This window comes from Xenia sp. Carnegie-2017, unplaced genomic scaffold (genome assembly GCF_021976095.1).
Source record: "Xenia sp. Carnegie-2017 unplaced genomic scaffold, XeniaSp_v1 HiC_scaffold_25, whole genome shotgun sequence".
Taxonomy (NCBI): Eukaryota; Metazoa; Cnidaria; class Anthozoa; order Malacalcyonacea; family Xeniidae; genus Xenia; species Xenia sp. Carnegie-2017.
In genome coordinates this window covers 4,423,069-4,442,273 of record NW_025813488.1, presented here as the reverse complement: position 1 = coordinate 4,442,273, position 19,205 = coordinate 4,423,069, and the positions used below count along the sequence as shown (strand labels likewise).

The following is a 19,205-nucleotide window of genomic DNA, read 5'->3' as shown; positions in this document are numbered from 1 at the left end:
ATCTAAATGTTCGATGACATAGGCCGTGTTCCCCATCACTCGACCAAACAACTCGAGAGTTAATTTTTCTTTTCAAAGATAGAAAACATGTTCTTTGAGGATGGATACAAATAAACGCTCGAGTTTATTAGAAGAAGAAATGAAATCCAGAAACTTTTACATCCTAAATTAACGTTTCATTAAGTTGTTTTTTTCATCAATTTGCAACACAAAAACTATTTTTTTAGAATCAAGGTTTCAGTTAAAATAACGTTATGTGTCCTTAGATTTTTACTATTTCTCATCATAAAATATCCTAAATAAATACACCCAAGGCTATCAAGCAGCACAGTTAAATATAGACAGAAAGCCTAAAGTATTCAAAAAAAGAAAAAATAGTTTTATCAACTTCAATTACACAACGGTCGATCACATTTCATCACATTTTTTTCATAATTATAAAAATTCCTCTCTCGAGCTGGCAGAATATGTTCATTTATACAAAGGCTGTTGAGCAATTAATAATCACCGGATGCCTTTACAATTGACACAAAAAGGAAAAAAAATTCATTAATCCATAAAAATTTTAAAAATGTTTGCACAGCGTAAAATATTTACGTGGACTTTATTATCTGTATAGAGAATGTTAATATGGCGTCATTCTTACTCAGCAAGTAGGAAAACAAAATGATTTTGTCGAAACGAGAAACAAACCATTTGTTGTTTTGACATGTCGAGCTTATTGGGTCTGCTATAAGGGAGGTTGTGACACTATTTGTCGGCTATAAAATATCAGGTTTACCACAACTATGGTGTTTTGGCGCGAAAATGTACACGGCGTTCATCGGCTAATGTTATGACTGGTTAAAAAGTCATTTGCATGGATACAAAAGACGAATAAACATAACTAAACACCTATTAAAGACACTTCCTGAAGGCAAGCACGTTTTTAGACTAATCTTGCGGCGGGTTTATAAGTGGCCTACATTCACCGGCAGACACGCATTCTGACGACAAGGACAGCCGTCGACGAAGATAGACGATCGCTGTGGTGAAATTTTATTAATTTAACTTCTTAAATTTATCAACGTACGAACAGATAGAAGACAAATCAAAATAAAAATTTACTTTTATTTTGATCTAGCAGCTGTATATTCCAAGAAATAAAGAAATTTGTGATTTCAACGAGCAACGTATTCGAGTGGACAATTCTGAAGAAAATTATCGAGTTGTCAATCGTATTTCGAAGATAACTCTTTTTAAATCAAGGCAACAATACTTCGAAATTGATTTAGCCATTAGTAACATTTCGTTGTAACAAAACAAACTTTAAAACAATAAATTGATTTAAAATGTCATTACCGAATGCAATACTAGCAAATTTATCTGAAAACAAAGACAAGTTTCGGGGGAAGAGCAAATCATTGTGTCACGGCTCAGACTCAGAAGATGACAAGCAAAGTTACTTTAATAAAAACGTCGAAAGTTTTCCAATAAAATTGGCAGAACTTATGGTATTACATCGCGCTACTAAAGCACTCGCCACGGCTTGTAAAATGGGAGTATTTGACTATCTAGATGGTGCTGAAAGTGCAAAAACAGCAAGTGAGATAAGTGAGCAATGTAAAGCAAGTGTACACGGAATGACTCGACTATTGCATGCTTGCGTTTCTTTGGAATTACTTAAAAGTAATTGTTTCGATGGTATGGAGAAATTCGAACTAACTCAAGACTCCAAAAAATACCTTACAATAAATGGGCCACAAGCCTTACGTGGTGAAATTGCCTGTATCGACATGGAGTATAATTTGACTGGAAATTTGGAACATGCAGTTAAAGACGGCGTAACTCAATGGCCAAGAACTTTAGGTTTTCCTGAAGGAGCAAACCTATTTGATATAGTTTATGCTAACGAAATGTTCACTTTACAATTTCTTTCTGGAATGCACGGTGTCTCAAGTGTGGCAAGTCCGATCCTTGTGAAAAATATAGACCTACATAGTTTCCAAAAAGCCTGTGATTTAGGAGGTAAGATGTTTAAATCTTCTCTAAGACGGTAATGTTTTAGTGCTAATTAAATATAATTCGATAGTAAATCTCACAAGAAACGGCAATAAACACAATGGTCTTTCTCGTTACAATACTATCAAACCTTTCGATAAGGTTCCACAGAGCGTAAAGAAATGTCTATAGAAACGAATTTGCTTTAGTAATTTGAACATAACATTTCTTTACCTAAAGCAAAGAAGCGGGTAGTTCTTCATGCAACAAGACAGTCACAAATTAGGTAATTTCAATAAAACAATAAAATAGACAAAACACACTTGAGCATTAAATTGGCACACCTTAAATATGAATACAGTGAATATAACCTTAAATCACATAACAGTAAGTTTTTAAATTTTACATAAGTTTGTTGTTTTAATATTCATTCTTCTTAATAATCCGTGAAAAGCACAAACCGATACAAATGTCGACTACGTATGAAATCATGGAGCAAGTCTAGCCACAATTGAAGTTTATTGATTAAATTATTCGAAATAGTTTATTATGATTTAATAAAAGACAAGTGAAGTTACTGATACCTACAGGAAATCAAAATGGAACAGATCGCTTACTTTATGCCTGAAAGAAAAATTACAGAGCAGGGAGATATGGCTATGCCTTTATCGTATTTTACATATCTAATTGTACTAGCTTACATATATAACGGCATGCTGCCGGTCAGAGTTGCGTTGTCATTGGATTTCCTTAAAATAGTTTATGTTCAGTACACAAGAAGAATAGTCAGGCGAATAATACTCACGTTCGATGATGCATAGTACAATAATACAATAATATTTATTACAATTTGGCTCAGGTTCAAATATACATTAAAATGCAACGAATATTGTTCAATAAAAAGATACTGTGTAGAAAGCGGATAGCGCTTGAATATCGTAACACTTCCTAAAACTCTACGACAAAAATAAATGGAGGAACTAGATGTGAAAGTAACAAGTTGTCATCTTAGAGTACTTGATGTGAAAAAGGAAAAAAGAGTCTTTGATGTTTGATGGTAAAACATTTCAAAATAACTAACAAAAATGTCCCTATAAACTAAAACGAATAGACATTTTGGCAAAAACGCATCTAATTTGGCGTTGTCAAAAGATTGTAGGACTTGGGCTCAGGGCATCGTTTTAAAATGTTTTAGTTAACAAAAAAAGGGAAATGTGCACTTTTAATCGTACGCATGCTTGAATTTGTGTAATACAAAGATATGGGTTGCATCATTACAACTAAACTACAATATTAAAAACAAAATTTTCTCTTTGTATTTGCAACCATTGCCAATGTTATAACAAAATCATTTTAACTACAAACAAACACAAATTAACTTGTACAAAAACACTTATACATTTATACATATATATGAGGAACAGCCGGTGAAGAGGAGTGACATCTGAGTTTACAAAGATAGTATTTCATTTTCAAACTCGAGTTTAAATAACGCTAAAACTATTCAGTAAAGCTTTCTGTTTTTTAAATAAACGAAAAAGAGTGACTGCTTAGTTTTTTCTTCGTTTATGTCTATCTAGGAACTATAGACCTTTCTGTACACATCATCGATCATCACAATATCAAATACTACAAAGATTCATAAATTTCACTGTTATTATTTAAGTGCATGCACGAGATCATGAAGGCCTCTCATAGCGAACATATCTTCACTGTATTTTACACTATCTCAAACTCACTAAAAAGCATGGCTGTCAAAAAAAAAGACAAAAATATCGTAGAGAATTTAAAGTCCAAAAGTCATATGCATTGTTTGAATTCCTCTAGCACGTGCTCAACAATATTTAAATAAGAAAACAGCACAAAGATCAAATCAAGACGGCTGATAGTGCAAGATTTACATAAAATCTTGTAACGTTTCCGGCCAGTTCAAGTTTATTTGAAGCATTTCACTTATCACGCAAATGTGGAGTTTTGAATTTGATTTGATGTACAACAATATTGTTGTTGTACGATTCAGACCATGGTTCACAGAAATGTGTTAATGACAAAATACCGATTGTAAAAATAGTTATTTTTTAAACGACTTCTTGTTATTTACACAACAATGTGGCAAAAAAATTAAAGAAACCATGGTGATTATATTAATGATATTTCGCAATATCTAAAATCATCATTTGTAAATCATTGAAATCGGTGACCATCTATACTTAAACATCATACTTTTATTATTAAAATCTTTATTTTTTAGACTAATTATAGAATTAGGACTTAGTTAGAACATGTTAGCATTGGTTTAATTTCTAATTTACATTGTGAATAAATTCCTTCAGCATTTTGATAAATAATGGAGTAAACGTTAATCAATCATTAAGTTCGCTTTAACTTGGAAAGAAAATATTTGTTCACATTAAAAAGTTCACACGTGTCTTAAATGAAAGCAATGAAGCCACCCAAACACTTCAATATTTCCTACGCAAACGTCATAATTTTTAAAAAAGAACTTCCTTAACGTATCTTTTAAATCAATATTCATTTCATATGATCTTTATGATGTGTCTAGAAACAACGTTTTTGAAGTCCTAATGGTTACCGAGTGTGCACTGCCGAGATAGTTTCCGACGTGTTTTGGTGTCCTGTGTTCTTCCGGTTAGCAGAGGACCATCTTAATGAATAGCGACAATTTAATGGGGAATGTAAAAGGAAACTTCTAGCAAAATGGCGAGGAGAGGCGGACTAAATTTATTTCTCGTTAAGAAAGTTAGCATAATTGTGCCGTGTTAATCAATCAGCTTATTGAAACTCAACAATTACAATTCCTTGTTGAGAACACAAAATAGTTCATCATCAACACATTCCAGAATCACTTTAACAAGAATTAAAATATGCAGCCTGTAATATTGTTAGAATTACTAACCAAATTTGACTTGCAATAACATTAAATGATACTCTTAAATTGAAGCCAGTTGTGTTATTGCAATAATTTTACCAGGAAATAAATAAACTAAAAATAAATTTTGGTTAATAACAACTAAAAGATTGTTAAAAATTTACAGCAAAACATTTTAAGTGTAGACATGTACAATGCATTCCTTAGTAATGGTATGATTAAACAGAGAGCCCACGTAGAGCTTAAACTATAATAAGAACGTCCTTCGGTGAACCGTTTGAAAAGAAAATTCGCCTTCCGGACCACATGCGTGAGCATTTAATGACTAAATGCCAAAATGTTTGCCCTTCCACGAACTACAGTTTATAACAATGCGTAGTGACGTTCAAAAGACTTCCGCTACAAAATTCCATTCTTTGCTAAAAGCATATTTGTCATTGCTATAAAGCAAAAGGAATAAGGATGAATAGTGGACGAGTTTTAATCCCACTCAAATATGAAACATGCTGACAGCATAACTAATTACATATATGTATAAACTCACAATGATTTGTTGCTTTATAATTTATGTACACCATTTAGGTGGCACTGGAGCATTTGCGTACAGTGCGGTGTCTCATTATCCACAAATGATGATGACCATTCTCGAGTTACCTCCTGTTGTCAAGGCCTCAACTCATTTTACTCCTCCTAATCTACCAATGTCCCAGAGATCCAGAGTTCAATTCATTCCTGGAGATTTTTTCAAGGACGATCTACCAGAAGCTGACCTTTACGTAATGGGAAGAATACTTCACAACTGGGGAGAAGAACTTTGTGATGTTTTATTGGAGAAAACATTTAAAGCATTGCCACCAGGTATAAAAATTATTTACAAACACCGAACGGTGTACGTTGTAACCATAAAAACTGACTATCACTTAAGTTTTTCATGAAAAAACTATCCGTTGAAACCTTGAATAAAAAGATATGTCTGAAGATACAGTGTTTTAGTTAAATATTCTTAACAGCAACTGTCTAAAACTTTCAAACATCAATTTAAGGTGGAGCAGTATTGGTTGTTGAAGCACTACTGAACGATGACAATAGTGGACCAGTAAGAGTTCATCTCGAGTCCTTGGTTATGTTGGCTGCCACAGGAGATGGCCGCGAGAGGAGTGGAAAAGAATACACTGAACTATTAATGAAACATGGCTTTGTGGATGTAGAAGTATACAGAGAAGGCACGTTATTGGACGGAGTGCTGGCCAGAAAACCAATGAACTAAGACTATCTTTCATGAATGAAACAACAATTTATATTAAAGACGAAACGACTTATTAAAAACGTTTTAAAAACTGGAAATATCAATTTTAAGACATTATGATGTCAACCAATGCAAAAGTTTCTAAATGTAAGAATTTTAAATTATTTCATGAATTCTTGTACAAGGCTTGATGCTTTAACGCTTTGACTTATTTAATTTTATGTATACTTTATACTCATACGTATTTAATGAACACAACCTATAATTGTACATAAAATATATTAATATGAACGTCCTTTTGTGCAAGTAGCGTACGAGAAGTCTCCTTTCACTAAAACTATTCTTTATGGAGATAAAGTGTTTTTCATCTATTTTATGTATACGTATCCACACAAATCGTAAACACTTCATACTTCACTCACGATTTTCTTGTAAAATTTACCATGTTGTACACAATACATGCAGGGGCATACAGTAAAAAAAACTTGATGTGATGTTCTACGTTCTGGAGCATGGGACCGACTTCCTACTGTTTATATTTGGTTAAAAAAGCCCACGATTTTAGCCGATCTTTTGTCATATTTCACAAAAGATGAGGGTTCACATCGGCACTTCACTATATACGCTCTGTTTAAAGTGACGAGTACAATTTACAAATCACCTAAAGTCGATGCGTCGCAAGTAAAACACAAATATTACTATAAAGCACATACCGACGTTATTTTTCAGTTTCAGCCAAAGTTAAATTTATTTCACATTTGCATGTGATATGTTCATTTTAACATTAATGATTTTTTCAATGATTATCGAAAAAGTGAAAAGCACAAAGAGAAAAGTGAATGTAGATAGGATAGTATACAACCTTAATTCAAAGACTTTCACGAATTGAAATAAAATTACACACAAATTCCCAAGAAAAAATCAATCAGACAAAGAATACCACTTATCTGTCATCATCTTTGCAGTAAAATGTTTCCAGTATAAAATCTTTACTCGGAAAACAACGACACGCCTATAAATGAAAACAATGAATATGTGATTCTTCATTCAAAACGTAATATTCTGTAACTTAAGTTGTTCATGTAAATATAATACTCCATTTCTTCGTTTAGAGTAATACCAACCACAATACGCTTATGTCTGGTACTTTCTATCCTATAGTGGGTGCAAGGCGCGCCAGAGAGACAATGTCACAACAAACTAATTTCTGTTCGCCTGAATCCATTTTTATTATAGCATCAGTGCCGTCAATTTGAATCAACGTTCCAGTACTTTCACGATCATCTCCATGAATCAATTTCACCTGTGAAAAAAAACCATTACTTCCCAACCTGTTTCAATAACCTATTTCAATACAATAATCAATCTGGGTTCATTCGTGGATTAAGACAAGTTTGTTTTTTCTTTATGCAAGGACTCGTTGTCTTCTATTGCTTATTTATTACTGTATACTAATATTCATACACGCCAACGACAATCTAATCTACAAACCTTATCCTGCTTTGATGGTTTCACAGGAACCAAGTGCTTGCTGGGAATGCTGACATCACGCTTTTCGTCATACAAGTACACAGTGCTCGTACCACCGACGACATTACGGATGACACCTTTTTTCGAAACAAGTTGAGAATCCTGAAAAATATGGAGCAATAGCGATTTTATATTTCGCTTTTTGCCTGATCAAGAACGTGGGGCAAAGTATTTAAGGACAAGCATTCATTTATAATTTATAATGTTTTATGGTGTAGAGGAAATGTTTATGCTGTATAAAAAGAAGAAACGTGTTGTAATCTGAAGAGGAATAAAAGACATTTTGTCATTGGGAAATATTACTAGAAAAACGTTATTTAACTAAGACAAAGCTAAAAGCTAACTTCTCCACGCACCTGATGAGAGTCTGATATTGTCACTTCAATATCTTGTGTTACCCAATCGTGAGGTTGCTCCATATCCAAACTCGCACCAGGAGTATGAGGAGCAAAGGCTGGTGATATAGGACTTGGATTAGCACTTCCTGGAGTCACGGGATTTGCATAACCTGCTGGTGATGGTGAATCAACATATGGCGAATAGCTTGGCTCAGATCCATAGATACCCCCAGGTGTACCAGGTGTGAAAGGAGCTGTAAAACCACCAGGTGTCGCGGGATTAGGTGTTCCATAACCCTGAAATTGAAAATCCAGAAAAGCACGTTCACGAAGACCGTTAAAAAGAACACTTCCTTTAACAGATTTATTACTTACACCAACAGGAGATGGCGTAGGAACATCTAGGCTGTAATCGAACTCGTTCTCTGATCTCGCAGGAGTGTTGGACGAACTTGGATCCCATGCCCCACCATGAAGAGGCGTGCGCGAACCATCGTGCGATGGTGTCATGGAACCATAATGAGGAGTTCTGCTTCCTTAGAATGCAAAAATAACAAAATTCTCAAAAGCTTAAAATTAATCATTTGAACGTATATTATAATTACCTGTTAACAATATTTAACATTTTATGCTTATGTTTCATATAGTTCATTCATCACTACCTACACTAACACACGTTATCTTAGTTTATATTTTAGGTAATGTAAAGTCTGTTCTTGTTCTCTGTTGTTCATTCATCACTACCTACACTGACACACGATATCTTAGTTTATATTTTAGGTAATGTAAAGACTGTTCTTTTTTTCTGTTGTTCATTCATCTGTACCTACACTGATCTTAAGGCATAGTTTAGGTAGCATAACGAGTATTCTAATTCTAGTTTATATTTGAGATACAGTAAATATTATTACACTTGCCATCATGAGTGGGGGTCTGAGATCCATACATTGGTGTCCGAGATCCTGGAGTCTGAGATCCATACATAGGTGTCTGCGATCCATACATTGGTGTCCTTGAATGAACAGAACCTCCACGAGATGGAGCTCTGAAATACAAGAAAAAAAATTCACAAAATGCAAACTGTAAAATTAAGGAATGAATGAAATCATCGAACTTGTTTAAGAAATATATTTGCTTAGGTTTCTTTCGATAGCAAAAAAAAGCACAATTTAACACTCACCCAACAATATTTATTCGTGAGCGATCAACAGAAATCGTTTTACAATTACTGTGAAGTTCAACCCGTGCTGTCGTTTCAGTGGCATCTTTTACAATCCCAATATAACCTACGATAAAGTTTTGCATGTAACAAAAGAAGATCAGACTTTTTTCTTTGAGCAATTCATATATTATCGATATCTGAATTAGTCATTAAAATATTTGCTTGTGTTGTCACTGTTATTTTTCAGCAGTTTTCAAAGCTACATAGTCAAACTAAGGTTGTGTGACGATATTGTGATCATTCGGGACAAGATTGACTTTCTTTCTAAGATTCTCGTCGACCTCTTTTTTAAAATACTTTTATATTTCGTGCGAAAGAAACGATAAGAAAACATTGAATAACATTATTCTTTAACCTCAGCTTGTCTGTTATCAGTGTTAAACACACTTCCCTTGATGCGTAACAAAGAGCAAAGTAGAAGCAATGACAAACCTTTATAAGGTCCTTGTGAAATTCTGATGGTTTTTCCTATCAAGGTTTGATCTCGCCCCGGTCTACCACGACCGCGGCCAAATCCACCCCCCCGCCCTGAAGGGGATGCACTTGTTCCGCCACCTTCATGAAAGTTGAAGAAATACTTTGATAAGAGCGTTACGTTAAATTTAAATAACAAGTTTTATTTATGTGTGTATAAATATGCTTACCAGCTTCGCGTGCAGGACTTGATATTCGGGGTGAGCGGGGGACAAAACCGCCACCAAAGCCTCCAAATCCACCGAGTGAATCAGCCGCAGCCTTAGACAAACAAATGGTAATGAAACACCTTATACAGTTATAACTATTGTATTTTCTTTTTACCTTTCCACCTCCCGCAAGCTGAAGCTGTTTAGTTCTACACACGATTATACCACCATTTTCGACAACCATTTTACAAGAAAGAAAGGCAAAACCACGATAGACGTATTTCACTTCACCTTGAAAATCCTTGTGTGGACCATCATTAACTTTAACGATATCTCGTACTTGTATGGTTTGCTAGAAAACAAGACATTTCATCGTATGAGCCACCTGCTTTAGAATGTGCAATACAAAGGAACCTTCGGAAAGAGCATTAGGAAAATGTTTTAACTTAAATTCAAACTTTACCTGGTCGCAATCTAAAGCTACAGCATGTTTATTCTCTTTCCTCCTGGCAACAGCTTGTTGTCTTTCTTGGACAACCTTTAAACAATAAAGACAGTAATGACAGTAATGACACTGAACTACATACATAGCAAATCAAAATCAAAACAATGTTATGGACTCTTATAATAATAATGGACTCTTCCCATTGCAAGAGTAACACAAATTATTCCAATACATGGACTATGAGTATGATAAGGGTGATAAAAAACTCGTTTATTGTAAAAAAATGCATATTTCAGGAGCATTAATTATATCAGCAAGGTTACCTTTCCGTGTTGTGTCAAGATTGAAAATGTCTCTCTCTCGATACGAACGATAACACCGACGGTTTGTGGACTTAAAGTAAACGAACTTAAGAAATTAGCTTTTTAACTGATGTTCTTCACAAATTATAATGTGGCTGGCTATTGTAAAAAAAATTACCGAGCTTAATCGTAAATTTACACGATACAACAACGCAATATATTTAAACTTACTCTAGTTGAACTAAATCTCCCCATTGATGTTGACCCATCGAGTCTACTCCGCTACTACGCTCGGAGCACAACTGCAAATCTTTTAATAGTACTTCAAGCTAAATAATATTCAAGATAAACAGAATACATTACGTTCAATACTCCTTCTAGAGTCTGAATGTACTAAGTCCCATGCCTTTATCAAGAGTGATCTGATTTCAAACTTTAACTATTACATGCTCATGTATAAAGTATTCATCAACTAGTGTTCCAAGGATGGTGCAAAGTTTCAAAAAAACACTGCCTTTCGACAAGCTTTTTTTGTCCACGGTTTGATAGTATGTGTATTGGCTACTTTGCTAATAAGTTTGAAATTTGAATATGGATTTTTTGAAACAAGCTGAAGAGCTACTCTCCCAACTAATGGCGTTTATCATACCAGTCAACCGCATTTCCTTGCACTGCTGTGGAAGTAACTAGCTCCCTCGCTCATAGATTATTAGAAAAATTATTTGAGCATGAACTTGACCAAATGTTTGTGTTCATAATCATGACAACAAGCAACTAGATCTGGCTTTACTTCCAGAGTATGCACAGAATGCTTAGTTAAAACTGCAAGAGAAGTCATCATTGCATGTTGGATTTTTGTTTTCAAAATTTTTCTTTTGTTTAGAAAAGTTTTTATATAAAATAAAACTATTTAATATTGAAGGATTCTGCAAAGTTTTGAACAGCTTCTGTCTTTTTTTACTTATAATTTTAACACAACCATAAACATGTTTTACATTTTCATTAGTTTATATCTTTCACAATTTAGCTTTCTCATACCATGCGTTTCATGGGATTATCTGCTTTACTTGTCCCATTTAATGTTGAAATAAATAATTGAGTTGAAGACTTAAGTTTTTAAAATGATAACATATAACAAGCATAGTCTTAATCCACCTTTCCGACGGTAGACACACGTGTCAAAAATACCAGCTAAAATTACAAAATTCGGACAATCAAATGGTCATAGTATTGTTTATGTAGAATAGTGGCAATAAAATAGAAAGAAGATGCTCATGGGGCATTTGTAAATGTTATTGTAGAAATCCAGAACGACTAATTATAAAGGCAAAAGGTGTACGAGTGAATAAAAACCATTTCCGTCAAATCAAAGGAAAGCTTGGATATGACATGAAATATGCGGGTACAAAGTTATGAAAAAAAATAAAAACAGTTCTAACATTGTCACGGATATTACGAGTGGCGTAACAAAGTGTTGATGAGTTTGATATGCATTTGTCAAAACAAGCCAAAGAAGACAAAGAGCGTGCCAAAAATATATGATTGAAAATTTTTAAGGGCATATACAAGCACTAATTTCAGAGCTTGCTCCGTCACAAATTAATTGAGAATTAATCTGAGCATGGGTAGTCAACTCCACCAACTCTCCAAGTTTCTGTTCATGGCAACAACCAACTGTATGTACTAGTACCGATTATAAAGTAATTAGCTCGCTCAGTCACAAATTTTCCCAGTTGCCCAAGATCATTGTCATGGCAACGACCAACTGCATCTATTAGCACCTATTTCGAAGTAAATAACATGCTTGGTAACAATTAAATAGAGAAATCATCTGCGCATGCGCAAGAGCATGCGCATTCCACCCGACTAATTGTTCATAGTCAAGGCAACGACTAACTATATGTACTTGCACTACATTTGTGACAATTAGCTCACTTAGTCGCAAATTATCAAAAATCATCTGCGCATGCGCAAGAGCATGCGCAGTCCACCCGACTAATTGTTCATAGTCATGGCAACGACTAATTATATGTACTTGCACTACATTTGTGACAATTAGCTCACTTAGTCGCAAATTATTAAAGAAATGATCTGCGCATGCGCAGTAGGACTTTAATAATCCCACAACTTTCGTAAGCCTCTGAATTTTTGTATATATATATAAAGCCAATATTAGGTATAGTAGATGTCAACTAGCAGTGGAAGCTGGGTGCGATATAGTATGCAGTGGCTTAGGGGTCCACACTTCGGTGGCGACCGCACTCTCCCTGCGTACCTCGAGCAAAGCCTATCGCAGGTGATCTCGGGGTCTGATGGGCGGAAGCTTGCTATTGCATCTCCCAAGTAGGATAGCGTGGAGGGGCCGAAATCTCCTACCGAAACGTTAACATGCGGCGTTCTAGTGCCTTACATATCAGAAGGTATCGGGAAGCATGGCCCGAAAACGGGTTTTTTTGCATTCGAATTTTATCTTTTTGTTTACTGCAAAGGTTCAAACAATTTCTGCCTTTTTCACTTTGTTTTACTTTACAATATTTTCATGATTCAAACTAGAAAGTAACTTCACTTCTCGAGTCATTTTGCGATTAAGCAGTACACTTTTCGGATTCGAAGGAATTCTTTTGATCGCATAGAGACAGCCTGTCAAATTTATTACGTAAATGCATGTAGTATGCATTTCGTTGTAAGAGACCACCCTGCCAAAGAATATCCAGATCCGATTTTAGCTGCATCGAGCGAAGACAATTGCAAGCCCAAAACTCAAAAGCATTTCCTAACCATTTTATTGCCACTATCCTACATAAACAATACTATGTCCGACCATTTGATAGTCCGATTTTTTTAATTTGACAGCGTGTTTCAACCGTCGGAAAGGTGGATTGAACCCCACAACATACCTCATGCATAGTAAGGTCAGAGAACAAAATGGCCGTCTTTCCCAAAACGCGGAGTACAAGACCAGTATCTCCTTCATATTTTCCATGAATCACTTTGACATGATCCCCAACTTTGAAGAATTTTCTTAATTCTGACGCTGGAAAATTTAGCGGTTCCTGAAACCAACATAAAAAATTTTTCGTGCAGTTGAAATGAGTACACATACGTAATGTTTATTCTTTTTGAAAAAATCGTTTTTTACATAAAAAGTCAATAAAAATTATAAATACGTCAATATTTCTCTTACTTTCAAATCTTCATGAAAAGGTAACATGACGACTTTACTTCCTTCAATGCTTACAATCTTCCCTTGTAGGTTGATCAATTCACCTTCGACAACTTCAACATTATCACCAGGTGCAAACTGGTTTTCTGTTACATCATCTTTGGAAGACTTCGTAGGCACTGTCTTTCAATTAAGAGTTCGTACGTTATTCAATGGTAAAACAGGAAAATACAGCGTTCTTAAAGTTACGTCGATTTTACCCAATCATACAATAACATTATTTCCACGGATCCCAAGTCACAACAATAACCGTCGTAGATCAATTTTTATCAATATATAACATAACTCCTAGCTTTACGTATTGTCGAGAATATGTATGAAAAGGATACACTCCAAGTCAATATCGTCCGTTGTACTTTCAAACTTTTCCAATTCAGAAAGTGTTGGCTTGATACCTTCAGTAATCTAAAAATATTTTGCCAGAAACATTACAGATCCAGAAAAAATAGTTGGTTTATCTTATTGTGTACTATCAGGTTATAACTATCGTTGTCTTATGTATGAGTATATGTGTATATTTGAGTACAGTAATGTACTCGATAGAAAGTGATCCTACTCGGTGAGAGGATAACTATCGTTGTCTTATGTATGAGTATATGTGTATATTTGAGTACAGTAACGTACTCGATAGAAAGTGATCCTACTCGGTGAGAGGATAACTATCGTTGTCTTATGTATGAGTATATGTGTATATTTGAGTACAGTAACGTACTCGATAGAAAGTGATCCTACTCGGTGAGAGGATAACTATCGTTGTCTTATGTATGAGTATATGTGTATATTTGAGTACAGTAATGTACTCGATAGAAAGTGATCCTACTCGGTGAGAGGATTACTATCGTTGTCTTATGTATGAGTATATGTGTATATTTGAGTACAGTAATGTACTCGATAGAAAGTGATCCTACTCGGTGAGAGGATTACTATCGTTGTCTTATGTATGAGTATATGTGTATATTTGAGTACAGTAATGTACTCGATAGAAAGTGATCCTACTCGGTGAGAGGATTACTATCGTTGTCTTATGTATGAGTATATGTGTATATTTGAGTACAGTAATGTACTCGATAGAAAGCGATCCTACTCGGTGATTACTATCGTTGTCGTATATTTGAGTACAGTAATGTACTCGATAGTGATCCTACTCGGTGAGAGGATAACTATCGTTGTCTTATGTATGAGTATATGTGTATATTTGAGTACAGTAATGTACTCGATAGAAAGTGATCCTACTCGGTGAGAGAATTACTATCGTTGTCTTATGTATGAGTATATGTGTATATTTGAGTACAGTAACGTACTCGATAGAAAGTGATCCTACTCGGTGAGAGGATTACTATCACAAACACTAACAAAATTACGGCAATAAACAAACAACAAAATATTCTTTTCAACATACCAAGGCAGAAATGGCCATATTTTTATACAAGAAACCCTGTCTAAAGCGATTGCCTTCAAATAGACTGAAGTCGCCATCATGATGAATTTCACCGCCATTGCTCCTGTAAAAGATACAAGACATTCAATATATATATTTCGAGCTCAATTCACAAGTAAATGAAGAAATTGTTTCTTTCTTCTTGGACAACAAAATATAAAAGTTCCGTCGCATTATCTCATCTATCCTCAATAATCTTTCTCACAACTTCCCATCATCAATTGACACACTCCTTCATTTTGCGTAAGAGTTGAGTGAAAACTTATGTTTTACCTCAAAGCTTCAGCATCGAACAATTTTTGAGGCGGTCGTCTGAAGCGTTTCTTCTTTTCCTGTTCCTGACTCTGTAAACATACCACAAAACGCACATGTTTTAGTCAGTGAGTAATAAAACAATAAAAACTAGTAATGAAGTAAAAGATGAAAAGGAAATTCTTAATTATAAATATGTTTCTTTGACACTGTATAGATATTATCCGTGATGTCTATGACGTTTATAAAGGATAAAGTTAAAACTTTATGTTTGGAAGGGATCACACCATGTTTAGAAATTGTAATGCCTCCTTCATTCAATGCTCATTACGATACTTACAATCCCCCTAAACCCTCAGTCATACTCCATTACTTAAATATTTATGAAATGTAATTGACCCTTCACATTTGACTCCCTTTATCTGAACGAATAAAATTGCTCTCAATATGTTATGAATGACATGGAACAAATAACAATAATGTTTACCTGTGTGAACTATGTAATATTTACGTACCTCTAATGCTTTGCTTCCTCTGGGTTTTGTGTAATCTATACGAGGAATCATTTTAAGTGTGACCTGAAAATTAAAAGGATATGATTATACATGATTACTTATGCAGCTAATTTCAAATTGACAGTTTTAACAATTTTTGGGCATGTGTGATATTTTACAGTTTGGCAAACTTCACCTCTCTCTCTCTCAATCACAGTTGAAGTTTGCTTACGAAAAAACTTGTTTCACATTTTTTAATTCACACACATGAGTTGTAACGAAAGGAGGACATGAGTTAGTCAGTAAAGTGCAATACCTGATTTTTTGATGGATGAACATAGTCAATCTACAAGAACAAAGAAAATGTAAAAGACGTTAAATAGATAGATTATGAAAGTGATTTAAAGAAAAAATTTAGTCATTACTACCTGAGCAAGATCATCTTTAAAGATACCACGTTTCATTCTCACCCACTGTTTCGCCTTAAGTTGAACTAAGTCTTTTACTACATTGAGAACATCTGTCATTTCCTGAACAGGTACCATTTTTTGATTCCATTGCCCAATCTTTAAAGTTCCTATACCTTCTATTGCCTACAATAACAGTTTACTTTCATCATTAAAATCCAACAAAGGTTTTGATTTGATGCAAAAAATATGTGTACCACCTACTTGTTTCACATGCGTTTGTTTGTACGCCTCAATGTAAATATAACCTTTTAAACCTTCAACAGCTATTGCAGATTTTACTTGGAGAGGCTATAAAAGATGTTAAACAAAAAGCTCATGAGAAATATTCATTCACTTGTATACCTAAAACATGATTATCAAAGCTTCCAAAATATATAAATGTTCTCATTTTTGACAACAATAAGTGCAGTTATTATTTTTCATTTTCTTTACTTATGAGTGTTGGTATATTTACCAAAGATCACAGTTTGTGATTGCAAATGAAATAACTTTAGATTATTTCCTGACAAAATAATTATGAATAATTAAACACCTCATCGGTAAACTGCTGAGTTATAGCTTTCCTCATCATGGCAATAACTGTCGCCCTTTCTTCTCCAATCTAAAAACAAATCACAAAAGTTTTATGATGATTCAATGATGAAATTTCTCTAGCAATTTCGACATACCCTACATTTGACGAGCCACAAGTTTGGATCCCTGAGAAAGACAAAAAGTAAACACTATAATTCCTCATAAATTATTTGATAAGAAATCATAAACAGCATACTTTACACCAGGCAATAAACTCTGTTGCTCAATTCCACGAGGGGTATCATAATCTTTCTTTGTGTATCTAAATTTTTAAAATTTCTCACAAAATAAGTTTTTAATAGCTTTGAATACAAATAATCAGGCACTGATATAAATTAGTGAGAGATGTGTTTATAAAATATATGCACATTGATCATTTAGTCAGTGATAAAACCTCTTACTTTTGGGATGTTTCAACATATTTTCTTCTGTAATATTCCTCTAAGTCTTCATCACTTCGCTCCCTGCAAAAAAAAATTCAAAAGTGAAGAACTTCATGTTTATTTACAGACCATTTAACAAAAGAAAAATTATACAACTAAAACAGACAAAGGTTAAACATATAAATCAACATAAATTAATGAAAATAATTAATATTAACAATAACTATTCTTTTTTGTCATAAAATATTTTTTCATACTTGAGCATTTGTTGTAATCTTCTAGCACCCTAAAATTGAAAAGACATGTATTTTATGTTGAGAAATCCAAACAAATTTGCCTTCTCATTATAAATATGACTCTCAATAGTTATATAATAATCTCACTGAAATATCCTCTGTATGATCTTCTTCACGTTGACCTATATTTACAATAAAACAACAACAAAAGCTGAAAACATAATGAAATAAATTGTGTGTAAGTAGATACTTCATACTCTCAAAACTGTTCAAGTTGACAAATTTGTTCACAGTTAAATAATTGAGAAAAACTGCAATGTTAAATCTAATCCTTAAAAGATACATGCATGTACACATTGAGAACATCTACACAATCTGGAAACTATTGCAATCATGTATGCTATCTAGAAAATTATTTGAGAAAGAATACTTTAAAACAAGTCCTACTTACTGTACTGGTCTTCAAATCCTTCAAATCCTTCCTCTGCTTCAGTGCCTTCTTCATCATCCTCATCAACCTCTTTTATGATTAAACAAATCAATGTTAAAATTACTTACTTAATCAACCATTCTCTATTTAATGATATAGTATTTACAAATATGATGGCAACATTTACATTAGGGTTACTTGAATGTAACCATCAAAAAATACTGTTTTCTGAATAATTATACAATTACTAGATAAAAGTAAAGTGTGTGATTATTGATGTTAATATTTCAAAATACCTGCTTCAGCATCAATGAAAGCACTAGCTCCAATCTTTCTTCTTTCTTTCCTTTTCGTTCATATTCTTCCTCCTCTTCGTCTTCTTCTCTTCATCATCTTCCACCTCTTCATCATCCTGACCTTCTTCTGCAGCTTCTTCATCAAAAAAATCATCCTAAATATGAAATATCACACTTGCATTATAAAAAATAAGAATTTCCATCCGTTAAATTCATTTTAGCATAATGAGAATTCTTAAACCAATATGACACGGTGATAAGTAGACAAAACTTGCAAATTTACAAAGGAGGTTCATGTTATTTCACTATTATCAAATATTAGACCAATTTATGTGAACTTTTCTTTATGATTGAGAATATTCATTTACACAATCTGGTCAACAATAATCTTGTTGACATTTTAGTAATGTCCTCATAGACAACTAACCATAATTCTGACGACTGTGCTCAGAATTTGACGCAAATTAAATACTAATAGGTGCATTATTCTCACATAGAAAAGAAATGCACGAGACACTGAAGAGTCATACGAACATATGCGAAAATGGGACATCAAAAGCAAATACATTGTGACACGATAACTATTTTTCTCGTACTATAGAAACTACACTACAAACCTCTTCGTTTCCAGAATATGCTTCTTCACTATCCGACATTTTTTATAGGTAAAAAATAGCAACAGCGCCACAAAATCTACCAAATAAATACAAGTTTATGTTTTCACAAATCTTTCTAGGAAGGAAGCGAAGGAGATAAGAGAAAATTTTCCCTCCCCCCTCATGCAACTACAATTCCATGTCAAATCTGAATGTACTCCTCATTATAAAAATTCCT

General features: G+C 33.9%; 2 protein-coding genes and 1 long non-coding RNA gene across 5 annotated transcripts in view; 1 reads left to right on the top strand and 2 right to left on the bottom strand.

The window, feature by feature from the left end:
* The first annotated feature begins 659 nt into the window (after positions 1-659).
* On the top strand, positions 660-6,467 carry LOC124453238 (acetylserotonin O-methyltransferase-like). Its single transcript, XM_047004016.1, has 3 exons — positions 660-2,007; positions 5,453-5,728; positions 5,914-6,467. Exons 1-3 carry the CDS (start codon positions 1,332-1,334, stop codon positions 6,135-6,137), a joined length of 1,176 nt encoding a protein of 391 aa, XP_046859972.1. The 5' UTR covers positions 660-1,331; the 3' UTR covers positions 6,138-6,467.
* LOC124453243 lies at positions 2,290-4,128 on the bottom strand. Its single transcript, XR_006951027.1, has 2 exons — positions 2,682-4,128; positions 2,290-2,604 (listed from the first exon to the last, which is right to left on the bottom strand). It is a non-coding gene; the product is annotated as an uncharacterized LOC124453243 (long non-coding RNA).
* A 370-nt stretch (positions 6,468-6,837) lies between the features above and the next one.
* The window catches only part of LOC124453233 (transcription elongation factor SPT5-like), a 33,517-nt gene continuing 21,149 nt past the window's right edge, over positions 6,838-19,205 (bottom strand). For 2 of the 3 annotated variants that reach the window (XM_047004006.1, XM_047004007.1), the window contains exons 2-32: positions 18,989-19,064; positions 18,372-18,526; positions 18,097-18,165; positions 17,793-17,827; positions 17,667-17,695; positions 17,428-17,490; positions 17,223-17,288; positions 17,122-17,152; positions 16,986-17,054; positions 16,655-16,741; positions 16,412-16,576; positions 16,300-16,329; positions 16,005-16,067; positions 15,511-15,581; positions 15,199-15,301; positions 14,129-14,204; positions 13,761-13,918; positions 13,474-13,629; positions 10,808-10,905; positions 10,598-10,667; positions 10,293-10,367; positions 10,005-10,181; positions 9,851-9,941; positions 9,639-9,761; positions 9,165-9,270; positions 8,902-9,029; positions 8,360-8,520; positions 8,003-8,281; positions 7,608-7,748; positions 7,241-7,419; positions 6,838-7,128 (exon numbers count right to left, since the gene is read on the bottom strand). In XM_047004006.1, coding sequence (XP_046859962.1) covers positions 7,267-7,419; positions 7,608-7,748; positions 8,003-8,281; positions 8,360-8,520; positions 8,902-9,029; positions 9,165-9,270; positions 9,639-9,761; positions 9,851-9,941; positions 10,005-10,181; positions 10,293-10,367; positions 10,598-10,667; positions 10,808-10,905; positions 13,474-13,629; positions 13,761-13,918; positions 14,129-14,204; positions 15,199-15,301; positions 15,511-15,581; positions 16,005-16,067; positions 16,300-16,329; positions 16,412-16,576; positions 16,655-16,741; positions 16,986-17,054; positions 17,122-17,152; positions 17,223-17,288; positions 17,428-17,490; positions 17,667-17,674 — 2,748 coding nt within the window. In that variant the 5' untranslated portion in view covers positions 17,675-17,695; positions 17,793-17,827; positions 18,097-18,165; positions 18,372-18,526; positions 18,989-19,064 and the 3' untranslated portion in view covers positions 6,838-7,128; positions 7,241-7,266. Of the gene's footprint in view, positions 7,129-7,240; positions 7,420-7,607; positions 7,749-8,002; positions 8,282-8,359; positions 8,521-8,901; positions 9,030-9,164; positions 9,271-9,638; positions 9,762-9,850; positions 9,942-10,004; positions 10,182-10,292; positions 10,368-10,597; positions 10,668-10,807; positions 10,906-13,473; positions 13,630-13,760; positions 13,919-14,128; positions 14,205-15,198; positions 15,302-15,510; positions 15,582-16,004; positions 16,068-16,299; positions 16,330-16,411; positions 16,577-16,654; positions 16,742-16,985; positions 17,055-17,121; positions 17,153-17,222; positions 17,289-17,427; positions 17,491-17,666; positions 17,696-17,792; positions 17,828-18,096; positions 18,166-18,371; positions 18,527-18,988; positions 19,157-19,205 lie in introns of all 3 variants that reach the window. The other variant, XM_047004005.1, reaches the window with a different exon arrangement.

What these genes read in the sequence shown, in the direction of transcription:
- LOC124453238 (XM_047004016.1), top strand. Translation starts at nt 1,332, where the DNA reads ATGTCATTACCGAATGCAATACTAGCAAATTTATCTGAAAACAAAGAC. An exon ending in AAAAGCCTGTGATTTAGGAG is followed by an intron (nt 2,008 to 5,452) that starts GTAAGATGTTTA and finishes TACACCATTTAG; the next exon opens with GTGGCACTGGAGCATTTGCG. An exon ending in ATTTAAAGCATTGCCACCAG is followed by an intron (nt 5,729 to 5,913) that starts GTATAAAAATTA and finishes CATCAATTTAAG; the next exon opens with GTGGAGCAGTATTGGTTGTT.